The sequence below is a fragment of the Coturnix japonica genome, chromosome 1, assembly GCF_001577835.2.
Source record: "Coturnix japonica isolate 7356 chromosome 1, Coturnix japonica 2.1, whole genome shotgun sequence".
Taxonomy (NCBI): domain Eukaryota; kingdom Metazoa; phylum Chordata; class Aves; order Galliformes; family Phasianidae; genus Coturnix; species Coturnix japonica.
Window position 1 is genome coordinate 10,044,196 of NC_029516.1, and position 16,363 is coordinate 10,060,558.

Below are 16,363 nucleotides of genomic sequence, written 5' to 3' on the forward strand. Positions count from 1 at the left end.
TGTTTGAAAATAGAGACTCATTTCAAGCCATGTAAGTATGCTTATTTAGTCTTTTTATCTCGTTGTTTACTTTTACTCGGAAAACATGCTGTGCTCTGGTGTGAAAGCTTACAAGATGTAAAAGAATTCTCACTGACATGACATTTTAAACCTGCTGGTTCTCTAATCATAACTGTGCAATGACCTTTGCCAACAAGAAACTCTCCACACTTTCAAAGGACTAAAGCACTCAGTCCTGTTACCTGAGTGTGTTAAGTCCATCAGGTGTGGAGAAAGACAAAGAAAAAGCTAACAATAAGAAAGGTAAATTCCAGAACCTAAGAAAACATTGCTTCTAATAAAACTGCTCCCCAAAAGAAGAAATTCCTCCCAGTTCACAGCATTTCGGCAACTCATATTCTTGGGAAGTATTGAAATAATTCAGAATGAACTGCCAAGTTCACTCATTTATACATTACACCACACTGTGTGTGTATGTGGAGGGAGAAGGAGGGATGGATCAGGGTTAGGGCTAGGATTACCTTTCTTCTTTATCCATTTTCCCTTGCTACTACTGTTGTCACATCAGTTTCACTTCCTATCTCAGGAAAAACTTTTCTGTCTGTTCTGGTACATGTAATCTTATTATTCAACAGTGCAAAAGAATATACATTACTAGAAGGAAAATATGCTGTTTTTCAAATGCTATACCAAAGAAAAATAATCTTGCTTATATTGTAACAGGGAGATAGTAGAAATAGTTAGCTAGATCTTTCCTTGTTCTTCTTCCTCATCTACTCTAGCTGAAGTGCATTTAAGTATATATAAAATAGTGTATAAAATAGTGTATGATGATGTATAATATATAATATAGACACATATATGCATACAGAGTAGCAGCAGTATGTATACATTTGTATTTATATATAGACATTTAATGGGCAGAATATAGGACTCAGAACCCAGGGGACTCAATACCTCAAATATTACAATATTAACTGTATCTTGCAATATTAAGAAATTACTTGAAGTTTCAAAAAGCTTTAATAGACTCACCAGTGCCGTTAACCAAATCACAGTTACCTTCCCAGTAAGAAAGATTCCTTTAACATAAAAAGAAAGTCATGCTTCGTGAATTACACCATGTAAATCATATCAGTATTATGAAGCTTCACTGCTCCGTTATAAGCCTGATTCCTTCGCAATGGCACAGGACAGAAATAAATTCCATTCAGATAAACTATATGATATAGTAGAACAGGATAAATGGGATATATCTATTTAAGTACACAAGGCAGAAGCAACTACTTGTAACAAAGAATCAATAACTGTCTTAAATCCAAGCTCAGAATAACAAATAGCCTGGAGATCAATCAAGCCTTACTTGAATTATTTATGATTTTCTCTTTAACTACAGCTCTTAGTGAGGCATGTTTTTAAAACCACGCCTTGAAAATATGTACATTTTTTCATATATACAACATCACGATACCTTTTGTTTTTATAACTTTCAATTATTGCTGTTTTGCTTATGTCTTCTGTCCCAGTATACACTCTGTAAAGTCCATCAGATGTCCCGTTATACTGTAACAGACACAAGAAGGAATAACAAAAGCACTGTCAGGTTTCTCTTCCTCACAGCAGCCTTAACTTTCATTCACAGAATTATAACTGAGTCATTATCTCCTCTATAGATTCACTTACCGGGTAGAAGACTCCAAGAACTGGATCCAAGGGGAAGGGAACCTTGCTTAGGAAGGGGTCTTTGTATCCCCAGAGTATTTCTTTCACTGTTCTGTTCTGCAGCATGTTTGATTTAGAAGATTTAATCCAGGTATTTAAAAGTAGTTGGATGAAATTGTTTGTATACAGGGCAGGTGCAGCCTACAACAGCAATAAAATTAACGTTTGGATGAAAAATATAGACTGACTCCAAGAAATCTCTGGCAAAGCTGGTAGGTAATTACAACTCATTGTAAGTTAAATTTTTACTTACAACAGACACTCATTAACAACACAGTTGCTGGATATAAATTAGCATAAAACCAGACAATTTGTCTTCACTGTTCACAGTATCACAGTCTCGTGTGCATTGGAAGGGACCTTAGAGATCATTGAGTCCAACCCCTGGGATTCGAGCCTCCTGTGTAGCAGAGCGGCACTTCTACCACTTGCGCCACAGGGGGGATTCGAACCCCGGGCCTCTGGTGTTGCAAAGCGGCGTTCTTAACCACTGCGCCACCAGAGGCACACAAGTTTCACAAGATTATCCTTAAACTCTTTGAACTTCAAGTGCCAGTGCATATTACATAGACTGTACCACTTCTGGATTTGCTACCCATTGTGTCCACACGTCACATACACTGGCTTTTTGTTGGCTGTGGTTTAAACTTAAGATGGTGATGAAATTATGCTATCAACAGTATGACCGCAACCTGCATAAACACAATCAACTGCTGAAGTACCATTATTTTTTACTCAGAAAGTATACATTTCTGCCCTGAAAGAATACATTTCTGAAAGTAACACATCCTTTCTGGAAAGTTTTAACCCTACATAACAGATGAACTTATTCCAATGAAGAATGATGTGGTATTTTACCAGCAGTAACTGCAACCATTTTTTCCCAGAAGCATATACAAATTCCTAAATCCATCAGAAAGCTTGTGGAAAACAAGTAGAAACAATCTAGGTTGGTTCCTGTGGTGAATCAGGAAATGGTGACAATTTTGACAAGTAAATCATAGAATCATAGAATGGTTTGGGTTGAAAGGGACATTTAAGACCATGCAGTTCCAACCCCCTGCTATAGGCAGGGAGACCTCCCTCTAGACCAGATTGCTCACAGCCCCATCCATCCTAGCCTTGAACACTTCCAGGGTGGGGGCATCCACAGCCTCACCGGGCAACCTGTTCCAGTGTCTCACCACCCTCACACTAAAGAATTTCTTCCTAATATCAAGTCTAAATCTGTCCTCTTCCAGTTTAAAACCATTTCTGCTTGTCCTGTCATTACACATTCTTATGAAAAGTTCCTCCCCAGCTTTCCTGTAGGCCCCCTTCTGGCAATGGAAGGCCACTATAAGGTCCTGAAGTTTTCCCCAGGATGAATCTGTGTAAAAAAATGATCTCTCTTTGAGCAAGCTCAGCCTAAGCTCTACAGGATCTTTCTATATTCAGTGCTACACAGATGGCAATGGAAGAGTCAGAGCCAGTCTCTTTTGCCTTTATTTTTTTTTAAATCTCCCTTAACCCACAAATCTTTCATTCTCTAAATTCAAACTCAGAGCAAGCAGCAAGAATGGATATGGAAAGATTATGAGATAGAGATGTGGATTCAATTCTTCTCATAGTTAAGCATGAAAAACACCTCCCTTGATTTCTTAGTCAGTATTTTCACCACAAGGTCTCTACTAAACTGTCATTGGAGCTAGGCAGGGCTTCTGTGGAAATTTAGACTTATCTCAGTTTTGTTCTGAACACAAAAATGGAGCTTGAGTAATCTGCCCTGACATGGCTACTTACAGACAGGAGCCTATGTTTAGATTCATAGAGCTACATGGTTCAAAATGTGGGAAATTAGCAGTGTTTGTGAATGCCATGGCATGAAGGACTTTGATTCACCAAAACAAAAACAGCTCTCTGAAAGGAAGATGCTAGTTCAGATTAGGACATAGACAATTGGCCATTATTACTTGTTTATACCAATCACCTCTTCATTCTAACACTAGCACCCACTCTCTCTCACAGCTGTGCTGAAAACTATCATGCAGGTACCACAGTGTCATAAGGAGACAATCCGGTGACACAGTCAGGGCTGATAATAACTCTTTACCACACAAAACTTGCATAGAAGGATGTTTTTTGTTGTATTCTCTCCAAGCTGGTGACTTTCCTTTCATTGGCAAGAACAAGTCAGTATTCTTTTATAGTTGAAATTACCCTGGGCATATAAGGAAATCTTAATGTAAAGGCAAAATATCTTTGGAATGTGCATTATTAATGCTAAATTCTCTTCTTTTTCCTCTAGTATCTCTACATTTAAATGTGGATATTATGGATTCATTTCTTGACTTACAACAACAGCGAGGTTGAGGCACGTGATGGTGTCATTTTCTGTCCCAACAGACATATCAGGTTCAAAACGAGCAGCGTTAGGCAACATGTAAGATATTGTGCCATTAGAGTTTTCTGTGATATTTTCTTTGGGTAAATATCGCACCCTTGAAATACAAAGTAAAAACAGAATATTTTAAAACATGATTTTTGCATCAACATATAATCAGACCTGACTGAATTTTTTTTTTTAACTTTTGAAAATGAATGTTCATCATTTTACAACCACTAAAAAGATTCTAAACTTTCATTTGAATATTTGTAAATATGTATTATGTATTTCCTTAATGCCTAATGCATTTTTGCTTGACACTAAAATACGAACAAAATAATCCTGGCTCTGTCTCAACTCTTTATGGCTCCATCTTCTTGCTGACCCCTCTGTGAGGGTGGCATCCAGCATGATTTGTATAGGTTAGCCTACACCGTGGGACCATGAAGTTCATACTGGCTTCATTCTGGAGTGCATTCATGATCCATCAGATCTTACAGCTTGGATGTGGAGGGACCAGAAATTTCAGAGCACACTTACCTACTGTACAGATGCAACCAGTGCAGGTGGACTACACCTCCCAAGCAGCTGGATTGTTTCTCAGGAATGGTTTGAGTGCATGCTACTTTAATTAAAGGCCTACTGTGTAAAGTAGCTATCTAGAAGTTAGGAGGTTTGTTTCTAATGTCACATATATCTGGAAACAAAAGACTTAAAGTTTTCCACTTCCAAAGAGAATCCTGGGGATAACTACCATATCAAGATCAGTCGTTCTACTTTGCAATTAGAAATTAAAAATTCTAAGGGAGACTGAGAAAGGGACACAGTGTTCCAGACATTCAAGTAGACTGATTTCTCTGATCATGGGATGTATCTTTCACTTCATAGGTGAGCATGAGTGCAGCAGTGAGAATAGTAATGAACATCATTTCTTAAATAGCTTTATCTACACATTAGGTAAAGACCTACTCCTGAGAGGATACGAACACCCACAAAATGTCTGTTTTCTGAGAACTCTTCAGCAGCAGTATTTTTTAACTGTTTAGTTCCTAACCCCTATGTGAACATTTCCTGTGTCATCTGTATGAACCAGGTAATGTATTCCCAGGTAACGTATGCGCCAAGATATTCCAATGAGAAATTAAATCTATTAGGCACTTAAGCACCTCACCTGTAGATGCTGCAGTCCAAAACCATTAGGCAAATATTTTATACACCCCCAAAGAATATTACAGTAAGAGTGCTAGTAACAGGTGGGCACTAACTGAGTATAATGATTTAGGAAGCATCATCTGGTCCTATGTAAACTTCAGACTTAAAATCAAGCAAAACTATAATTAAAAGCTTTCCTGAAAGAGGGTGGACTGTTGCATTCTGTTCTTAGCTAGTGTGATAAATAAATAAATAAAGTTTTTTAGAGAGAAATTTGGGAATGAAAAATGTATACATTAAAAATAAATCATAGAAGTTCAATAAAACAAGACACTTTATTAAAATAAGTATGTTTGATAACATACTTATTGCTGATAAGACAGTCTCTCATTTCCAAGGCATATTTCTCTAAGAGCTGGGCAAACACTGAAAAGCTACAAATGCATCACGCCTATGTGTTTTTATGGTAAACACCTCCCCACTTGGCAGTCATTTTTCACAAACACAAATAGCTCCATACCTGGATACCTACTTAGTATTCTTTTTCCAGATGTGAAACACAGTACAGAGAGTGCTTGTGATTGCTTTGCAAAGCTGCAAATGTTCAGGCATCTTTTACAGTTCTGACTAAAATAGGATTCTGGGCTTTCCAGAACCATTTTTAACTCAGCAGAATTTTCTCTAACAGAACTTCTGATATGATATGTATATCATTGATCTGGGGACTCTGCTTACCTGTATGTGTAAGGTCCTCTTTGTTCAAGTTTTGGACGTGCTCCCAACGTCAAAACCTCTGATGGATTTTCCACATTAAAGATCCAAAACTGCCTGTAAACAGAGCTTCCAGGCACAAGCCAATTATCATATGCTATGGTACCATTTGAAATGACTGCTTCCTAAAAGGGAAAAAACAGTTAAGATTAGCAAAAAAAACAAAACAAACAAACAAACAAACAGAAGACTGACAAGCAGTGTTTACTTTCCAAGTAACTATAGAAGGTTCCCAAGAAAACAGAAAAAAAGCTGCTGTATCATCAAGGAAAGGCATATAGCACACACACGTTTGGGCAACATGTGAAGGCAGACTGACAAAGCTAAGTCCCTCTAAAATCAGTGAGCACAAAGCTGATACAATTACTACTGTAGCCTGTAGAAAGCTTTCCTACTGCTGCGGGTGCGCTTCACCATAGTTTCCACTCTCCAAGTCCACTGATGATCTGTAAGAAGAAAGTCTTTGAACATCTGAATCTTATCCAACTGTTTTCAAAGTCCATAAACTACTTTTTATATATTTGCCAATATCCCATGGGAGAAGATAAGCACTATCTCTGATAACAGCACTGACATATGCACTAAGTCATTTTACAGGCAGGGAAAGTGAATAATGCTCATGTAGGGCTATTCTATTTATTTATTTATTTATTTATTTATTCATTTATTCATTTATTTTGTCAGCAAATTCTTGTGACTGAGACTGACACATTCTATGAAACCTCTCTGTTTCATTAGGGAAGTTTCCTAGGTTCGGAAGATGATAACAGAATAGAAATATAAGGAAAAGGCAGGACATCGGGAATAGTTCTGGAAAGACCATCAGCTTTTTGTGTGTAGCACTCAGTCCTACTATGATAAATGCATATTGAGTACTGAAAAGTGAAAATAAGTGAAAATAAGAGTTTGAAGGTATGTTTCCCATACTGACGGGTATATCTGCACTATCTGTTCTACATTAGACTTCTTTCTATGCAATTTTCAAAAATACCCAGAATAATGGATTTTTGTAAATCCATTGGAGGTAAAAAGAAATGGCTTTGCAATAGGAAGAAAAATCTAATCAGCCTATCTCCAACCTATAGTGTGCTTTCTAGCTGAGTTGTGCAATATTGTTAATTTTTAGAGTTCACAAGGCTACAGAAAAGAAAAAAAAAAAAAAAAAATTGGAATCTTCCAGAAAGTTATGAAGCAAGAAAAGACAATTTAAATTACGATTTAAATTTTCTAGATTTTCTTTCTATCTTCATTTTCTGATTCTAGAGTTTGTTTAGCAAATACCATACAAAAGGGAAGAGTACTAATTAAGAACTGCTGTTTCACAAATCAATGTGACATCTTGGAGAACTCCTGACACAGACCATGTTTTGCCTGAGGAAAGGCTGTTTCTATAGTGGAGCTGCAAATGCCTAGCTGGTAGTATAAAGCATTGAGCTTGTCCAAATTTCTGGTATAATTCATGTGCATTCCTGTGCTAGGGAAAGGAAACATTTCCACAGCAAATGTGCTATCAGCCTGAGGGCTTGCACTCAGACTTGACAGCTACAATTCCCTTCAACCTTGTTTTGCAAACCCCAGGAAGCTAAGGACTGTTCCAGCTGTGATCCTGAGAGGGGAAAACCATTCCCTTGGTGAAGAGAGATTTTGCATGGTTTGGAAATGAGCTTTTCCAGTATCATGAATAATTATTTTAAGGATTTGGGAGAAACAGGTCAATATAAAGACTGAAGGCTGGAGGCTGTCAAATATGATATCCATCTAAAAGAAGGGCAGGAAGAAGGATTCAGGGAATTACAGGCCTGTCAGCCTGACCTTGGTGCCAGGGAAGGTCATGGTGAAGATCATCTTGCGTGCTGCCACACAATAAATACACAACACTAGGGTGAACACACCCAGTCAGCATGGGTTTATGAAAGGCAGATCTTGCTTGACTAACCTGATCTCCTGTGATAAGTTGTCCTATTTAGTGGATAAAGGAAAGGCTGTGAATGTTGTTTACTTGGAGTTTAGCAAGACATTTTATACAGTTTTCCACAGCCTTCTGGAGAAACTGATTACTCATGGCTTGGATGGATGTACTGCTCTCTAGGCAAAGAATTGCCTGGATAGCCAGGCCCAAAGGTTCATTGTGAATGGAGTTAAATCTCACCAGTAGCTGCTCACAAGTGCTGTTCTCCATGGCTCAGTACTGGGGTTGGTCCTGTTTAATACTTTTATCAGTGACCTTAATGAGAGGGTTGAGTACACCATCAGTAAGTTTGCTGATGATACCAATTTGGGTGGGAGTGTTGATCTGCCTGGGGGCAGGAAGTCTCTGCAAGAGGGATCTGGGTAGGCTTGGTTGATGGACTGCATTCAATTGTATGCCATTCAACAAAGGTAAGTTGTGGGTGGAATACTCGGCTCATGACGATCCCACACAGTGGTATAGGCCTGGGGAAGAGTGGCTGGAAAACTGCCCATCAGAAAAGGATGTGGGAGTCCTTGTCAATAGCCAGCTGAACATGAATCAGCATTGTGCCCAGGTGGCCAAGAAAGCCAATGATGTCCTGGCTTGCATCAGTATTGTGTCCATCAGAACTGGGGAACGGACTGTCCCTCTGTACTCGGCTCTGGTCAGATCACACCTCATGTGCCAGGTTGAGTTTAGGGCCCCTCATTAGAAGAAGGATATTGAGTTGTTTGAATGTGTGCAGAGAAGAACAATGAAGCTGTTGATGAGACTAGAAAACCAAGGCATATGAGGAGCAGCTGAGGGAACTGAGACTGTTTAGTTTAGAAAAAGGGAGGCTGAGAAGACATCATTGCTCTCTACATCTCCTTGACAGGAAGTTGCACTGAGCAGTGTGTTAATTCTCCCTTCACGGGTGACAAATGATAGAAAACAAGGAAATGGTCTTAAGTCACAGTAGAGGAGGTTTAAATTGGATATTAGAAATAATTTATTCACAAGAAGAGTGGTCAGGCATTAGGATGGACTCCAGAGGAAGACTGTGGAGTCACCATCCCTTAAGACATTTAAAAAGTGTGTGGACATGGTTTTACAGTGAGCTTGTAGTGCTAGGTAGATGATTGGACTTGATAATCTTTAAGATCTTATCCAAACTTAATTATTCTACTTTAGTGTAGTCTAGTCTATTCATGTGCAGCTCAGCCTACTCAGTGTATTGTACTGCTCTGCTTGTGTATTGTACTCAGCAAGGTATTTGGATGGGAGTACAGGCAAGAATTTCACCTCCTGCTTCTGTGCAACTGGGACAGGAAAATGCTTAATCATAGAATCAAATTAAGAATCTCTGGCAGCTAAGAGAAGGCATGTTATAGCATGTAATAGGCACAAAATGAATAGAGGAGTTGCAACCTTGGGATAAAATTTGAAAGCAATGTTACTGGCTTCTTAAAACATTTAAGGTTTCCCTCCACCCACCCCTCCTATCTCTTACAATCCATTGCTAGGTATTATAGCTGCACAGAAGGACACACTGACTCCCCCATCACTGCAGATCTTGCTCAGAGATGCTGGACCTCTCCTTCCATCCTTGAGGCACAGAAGTAGCATCCTATCTTACCCCAGCTTTAGACACTTGGAGCACTCTGAAATACTTTTATTCTGCAGTGATCATATCTCACAACCTTGCACTGAATTCAAAGAATTTAAAGAACATGTAACCTTACATCAGCTGAGATAACAGGCTACATTACAATCATTTTAATGCCCTGAATTGTATTGTACTATGCACTTTCTTACCAATCAAGAACTAATTTGCTGTCCACCTAGAAAGGTGGAGTGACTCTTCCTTACTTTTCATGCAGGAATAACTGCGTCTATATAATATACTTGAAAAATGATAATGGGGTAAAAATAACCTTGAATATTGTATAAAGAGGTCCCAAGGAGTGAAGTAGCTGGGGAGCTAAGATTAAGTGTTCTCCCTTATGGATTTGGAGCCCATCCACATAATGGCACTACTACCACCATGGGGGCAGCTTTAAGAGGACAGCCAACCCTATCTGACATCTTTGTAGTTAAAGGAAAAAGCCAGCTACCACCAACTCCTGTACCTGATCCATCCACCCTCCCATTCTTTTGAGCCAGTTCTCATTCATAGAATCATAGAATCACAGGTTAGAAAGGTCCTACAAGATCAGCTAGTCCAACCATCCTCCCATTACTGTAGCTACAGCAAACTACTGAACCATACCTCATGCTCCTCATCCAGACACCTCTTGAACACTGCCAGGGACAGCAACTCCACCACCTCCCTGTGCAGCCATTCCAGTGCCTGACCACTCTCTGAGAGAAAAAGTTCCTTCTTATGTCTAGTCTAAACCTCTTCTGGTACAACTTGCAGCCATTTCCTTGGGTCCTGTTTGTTGCCTGGGAGAAGAGGCCAAGCTCCTCCTCATCACAACCTCCCTTCAGGAAGTTGTAAAGTACAATGAGGTCTCCCCTGAGCCTCCACTTCTCCAGGATAAACAATCCCAGCTCCCTCAGCTGCTCCTCTTAAGACTTGTGCTCCAGACACCTCACAAGTTTCGTTGCCCTTCTCTGGACATGTTCCAGGGCCTCCATGTCTTTCTTGTAGAGAGGAGCCCAAAACTGAACACAGTACTCAAGATGTGGCCTCACCAGGGCTCAGTACAGAGGGATGATCACCTCTCTGCTCCTGCTGGCCACACTATTTCTTAGACAGGCCAGGATGCTGTTGGCCTTCTTGGCCACCTGGGCACACTGTCAGCTCATGTTCAGACAAGCATCAACCAGCACCCCCAGTTCCCTTTCCTCTTCACAGTCATTCTTCCAGGAACTATATCTACTTTCTGGACTGGATGAAGACTATTTCCTTTCTTTATTTTGTTTGGTTACTTTTCTGCCAGTGAGCTGCTTGGCTCAGCTGTGTGGGAAGGGGTGAGGATTAAATGAGAACCAGGATTTAAACATGGGAAGCACAAGAACAAAAGAGGGAGGAGGAAGGGAGTAAGACTGTTCTTTTTATTGGCATTTGGCCATTATTGTAACACTTTTTTGAAAAAGAAGGTGTGTACGTTTTGCTGCTACATATTTGAAGAGTGAAAATCACAGGTTAAAGTGGAAAAAAATCCGTAAGTCTGTCCTTATTCAAGTTCTCATTTAATAGCACCGATGTCCCCACACCAGCAAGTGTTTGGGCTTTGGCTGTCTGATTACTTGCAAGGCCACCCATAAATACTACCCTTCTCTGTAGATGGTCTCATATATTCACCTAATAATTTTACATTGCTTTTTGTCCACTGTGATTTTATGAAAGGTAGGGAAACATACAATTCACAACTGTTAGTATGAAACAAATCTCAGCTCCTTAATTGTATAATCATAGAATTGTTTGGGCTGGAAGGGACCCTTAAAGATCATTGAGTTCCACCCTGCCTGCCGTGGGCAGAGATAAATACTTCAGTTCTTAGTATCTATCTCTAGTACCTTATGCAATATTTAAATATCATTTGCAAAAGTAACTATACAGTATGCAAATGCTATATAGATTAGTTCAGCTTGTGATCTAAATGTGCAAGCCTGAGTGAAATCAGAAGGATCTTTAACCCCTTTTATTTCTGACATCTTTCCACCAGTAATGGGTGAACAATACATAAAGTGAAGACTGAAGCAATAGAAGCCTGCTACATTTTAATGTTTTATACAAAATTCAGTAATTATGATTTCTGACAAAGAAAACTGCACACAAGCCAAAAACTGGCATGATTCTGGGGGAACACAAAGTGTGTACCTTAGGCTGCAAGAAAATCGCTACTAGTTTATCCCTGTGTGTTGCATATGTTGGGCTGCAGATGCAAGCTGGGGAAAACAGCATGGTCCTGTGAATTTGAAGTAGCTAAATTCCATGGAAACAAATAATTTTCTATTTTGTAGCTGAAAGTAGGAATAGACATTTATTACTTTTTATGTCATGGTAGTTCTTCCATGTATTAGACCTCCTATTCAGACTTTGTTGAATTAAAAAAAAAAAAAATATCTGAAAAAGAACTTGAAGTCCTTTTTCAGTTCTTGGTAATAAAAAATTAAGGACGCCGATCAATTTTACCACTGCTGAAATACATGTGATATGATCACTTATGTTATTGGAGCCAGATGTTGCTTTAGCTTCATTAGTTTAGAAAAGTTGCATATGTCTTTCACAGAAAAAAAAAATAATAATAATAATAAGAAGAAGAAGCGTTTCCTATGCTGCTGGTACCTGTGAGGCGATGAACTGGCCAATCATATATAACAGATGCCTAATCACAGTAGTAGCTAAAACTGATAGCTCTCTTTCAGAAATAGCAGAGCCTAACCTGAGCACTAACCTGAGGACTCTACTGAAACAGTAGAGCACAGATGTATTTTGGCAAAATATTCTGTATTAACAACTCACCTGGAATTTAATATAGTAAGTAATATCATGTAGCTTCTCTTAATCTCTTGAGTTTGCACTCAGGCAAGAAGCAAAAGATCTTGGAAAAATAATGGAAAATAAATCACCTAACAATGGCTTTGAATGGTTAGACTTAGCTGGAAAAAATAAACTCAATTTTGTCTAAGTTAATAATATTGGATTTAGGGGGAGAAAGGCAAAAAGTATAATATACCTCCTTTCAGCAGTATCTACTATTTTATGATACCATTATACAACAGTGAGCAACAGAAATGTAAAATGTCATGTAAAATATATATTTTGATAGCCTCAAACAAAATACTTTTTGTAAAGAGCTCTGAAAAGTTCAAAAGTTCATTGTTCACTTCTTACTGTGGCAAGACCAATTTTCTAAACCTCTAAGGTCTTCATGGAATGGTAACTTTGTCCTCTGGACAGATGCAGCTTGGGAAAATAATTTTTGTCCTTTGGTTCTGAAATCTCTGTATAGTATGGAAGTTGAAATAGTTTAACTTTGACCTTGTTTGGTTAACCTCTCCTTTATGCTACTGGTGGTGGTGTCAAGCTCATGCCTCACATCAGATGAGATGGAAATACGCATAATAACAGATTGTATCTCAGAAAAAATCACTCTTTTTTTTTTGTTTCTTGTTTGTACATTCGTTTCTACTCTACAGTCTCTCTTGACAAATTCCAATGAAACTGCCAGTGAAATCAGACTGTTTCTATGAAATTCTCTTTAAAAAGCAAAAAGGCTTAGAAAAAACATTTTTAGTATATTTTAATACTTATTGTGTTATAGCAATGGATAAAAAATATTCGTTATTATTGTTGGTGATTTCATTTACACAATTAAATCAGAACTAGGAACCATTCTATGATAAACATGATGAACAAAGAAATAATCCAGTTTGACATGTGGTTAGAAAAACAGATCATACCCTATTACTTAAATAAACAAAGTCTCTACAAATTCACTCTTGTATTATTCAGATGAATAGTGGCACTCATTTTCATTTTTATATACTTCTAACAAGTTGCCTTGAAATAGATAGAAACATCTGAAACATGATCACAATGCAGAAAATTATAAAGAGGGAGAAGAAAAATTACTCTGTCTAAAACTTGCTACTAAGGCTTTGTACATATAATTTAATATGCAGATATTTGCAAAGTATGCTGTATGTCTGGTTCATTATTGCAAGTAAACAGATGAACGCATCATATTTGCAGTGTGTGTAATTTGCTTTGAAAAAGCTGAATGACACAAGAAAACATTCTGGATTAACTGAATGTAAGCTGTTGGTGTAAGGAGACAAACATTTAAAAATAGCATGTTTACAAGAAAATTTTCAAATTCCTTAATATTTCAATCAATTGAAATTATTTGCAACTATAGACAATGTGTCTATATTTTTTTGTAAAATACTAGAAGGTGGGTGAGACTTTATGTAGAGACATTCCTCATTTAATGTTGTTTTTTAATGTTGTTTTTTTTTTTTTTTTTTTTTTTTTTACTTTTCTATGAATCTGAAAAGATTGTGAAAGAATACAATGGATCCTAAGAATTGAATTGAATACGGAATACTTTCTTTTCTTCTGAAACATTTCCTGACTGTGCATGTATCCACTTCTTTGTTTGACTTATATTGTTAATGAATAGATTATGTACAGTCTACCAGAAGGGTTTTTAAATAGCTTTCTCCAAAGTTTCCAGCATCTTCAGCTTCACAGCTTATGATTAGGAAAACTAACCATTAGTGAAAGCCTGATTTCTAACTGTTGGATAGTCTGATTGACCAATTCAATGGTTTCCATAGCTTCCATTGTCATTTCTTTTCAGCATGGCTTGGACCCACAGTTATGTACTCATTTTCAAAGAAGATTTAACAAATTAACTTCTCATTTTTAACTAAAGTCAAAACTAGATTATAAAGGAAATCAAGTGAAAAGAGATTGAGAGGGAGTGAGAGAAGGGAAAGTTTCTGCATGAGGTCTACAACACTCTCCTTCAATTATTCTTCACACTCCTTGAATCAAAGAAAGGTATGTGATGAGGTTTCGTAGTCTTGTGGAGCAAAGCATGTTTTAATTATGCAGTCACAGAACATGATCTGAATGAACTCAGGAGTAAGACTAGATTCTGCATTAGAAATCTGTGTAGGTAATGAGAAGTAAGGAGTGCATAGTTGCATGAAGTGCATACATAAACACATGAAGTGAGCACCGCCAGTTATGAAAAAAATGCAGAAAAACAGTTGGATGATTGTAGAGGTAAAAGAAGAAAACAGTTACAATTGTAATTGTAAAATAAAATTGACCTCTAAATTACACTAATTAAAATTTATCCCCCCAAAATATTTTAACTTCTCAAGTAAGTCATGATAAAGCAAGCAAACATGGTAATGTAATTAAAATATTAAAGGAAGTGCTGCAGCAGCTATTCCCAGGAAAGTTTGGATTGCGTACATTACATAAGTTTTTTTAAAAAGTTAAAAGAAAATGGGAGGGGGGGGGGGGGGGGGGAGGGGGGGGAAGAAGAAAAAAGCAGAAACAGAATACAAAATTCAGAAATAATGACTATTCAGGAATTAGACTTAAAAAAAAAATTAAAAAAAAAAAAAAAAGGAATATTTTTTACCTTTTTTATCGCTTTGCTTATGAGGTGATCTCCAACTGGTATCAGAACTCCTCCAAAGATGGCCAGCACAGCACCAATGACAGCCCCAGTGAGGAGCCCACAGCTTCTGTTACAAGTCATTCCTCTCCTTTGACAGGGTGCAGACAGGAAATGTAAAAATATCCTTGCTGCAGTCCTCCAGGCTTTTTTTCACACTTCTTGGTCCCAACAGGCTCGCTGATCTTCGTGAGAGAAGCTGATAATATACAGAGAGAGTGAACAAAAATTACATTCCAAAGGTCAAAAATACAAAGTACGTGAGTTGAAGCAGGTTGGAAGATAACATGTCAAAAACAGTCAGATAGTGGATAACTAAGTTTGATACACATTTGGCGTGCTAGTCACTGGACACATACAACAACCTGTTTTTTCCTCATTTGCATAAAGGCCATTACATTGTTTCGCTTGCTTTTTTTTTCTCTCTCTTTGTTTTTTGGCTCTGCACTATTAGGGAAAACTCTCATAACAGTACTCAGCTGACATTCTTACTTAGGAAAACACTTTCTCAGAAATCTCCCTGTGCCAGGGTAGGAGGTTATAGCCCTCAGTCTTGATCACAGCTTGCGATGCCCATGGCTATCACTTCAGGCAATATCACTTACACCACTCGTGTAAGCTACCCAGGGTGGGTCTGCAACACATCTTAGTGGCAATGGCAGTCTCTAATGAGAGGTATCCACAAAAATTCTGTCTTCTCATACCTCTGTCAGTCCAGTCTACTACTGAAGGGAATTTTATTTAATAGAATCATCGAATGGCTTGGATTGGAAGGGACCTAAAGATAATCCAGTTCCAGCCCCCAATGTGGGCAGGGTTGCCGACTGCTAGATCAAGCACAAGATTAGGCTTCCCAGGGCCCCATCAAACCCACCCTTGAGCATCTCCAGGGATGGTACATCCATAACGCATCCTGTTATAGTGCCTCACCACTCTATGAAAATCTTCCAAAGTCTCAGCTACTTCAAGGCCAAAGCATGACTGTAGGAGTTGTATTCTTACTTTCAGACACCAACCCCATGAACTGATTTCACCATCTCACTTGCTTTACAGAAAGACTGTATTTTATTGGAAAACAACCTTTGCTGGCAGTACAAGATCAACTATCTTGAAATCTGGCCCCTATCTGAAGATGTCAGAAACAAAATCACAATGATACCAGTGCTGAGAAGTGGTAACATATAAGCTCCTAGTGATATTTTGTCACACTTATTAATGCTTATGAAAACAGCTGCATAATTTACACTTTCTCAGGAATTAGTCACACCC

General features: G+C 38.2%; 1 protein-coding gene across 4 annotated transcripts in view; it reads right to left on the reverse strand.

The window, feature by feature from the left end:
- Window positions 1-16,363, reverse strand: part of CD36 (CD36 molecule) — a 39,331-nt gene that overhangs the window by 10,208 nt on the left and 12,760 nt on the right. For all 4 annotated transcript variants that reach the window (XM_032442274.1, XM_015877598.2, XM_015877679.1 and 1 more), the window contains exons 2-7: window positions 15,059-15,293; window positions 5,975-6,135; window positions 4,058-4,202; window positions 1,684-1,863; window positions 1,472-1,563; window positions 1,036-1,082 (exon numbers count right to left, since the gene is read on the reverse strand). In XM_032442274.1, coding sequence (XP_032298165.1) covers window positions 1,036-1,082; window positions 1,472-1,563; window positions 1,684-1,863; window positions 4,058-4,202; window positions 5,975-6,135; window positions 15,059-15,178 — 745 coding nt within the window. In that variant the 5' untranslated portion in view covers window positions 15,179-15,293. The remainder of the gene's footprint in view (window positions 1-1,035; window positions 1,083-1,471; window positions 1,564-1,683; window positions 1,864-4,057; window positions 4,203-5,974; window positions 6,136-15,058; window positions 15,294-16,363) is intronic.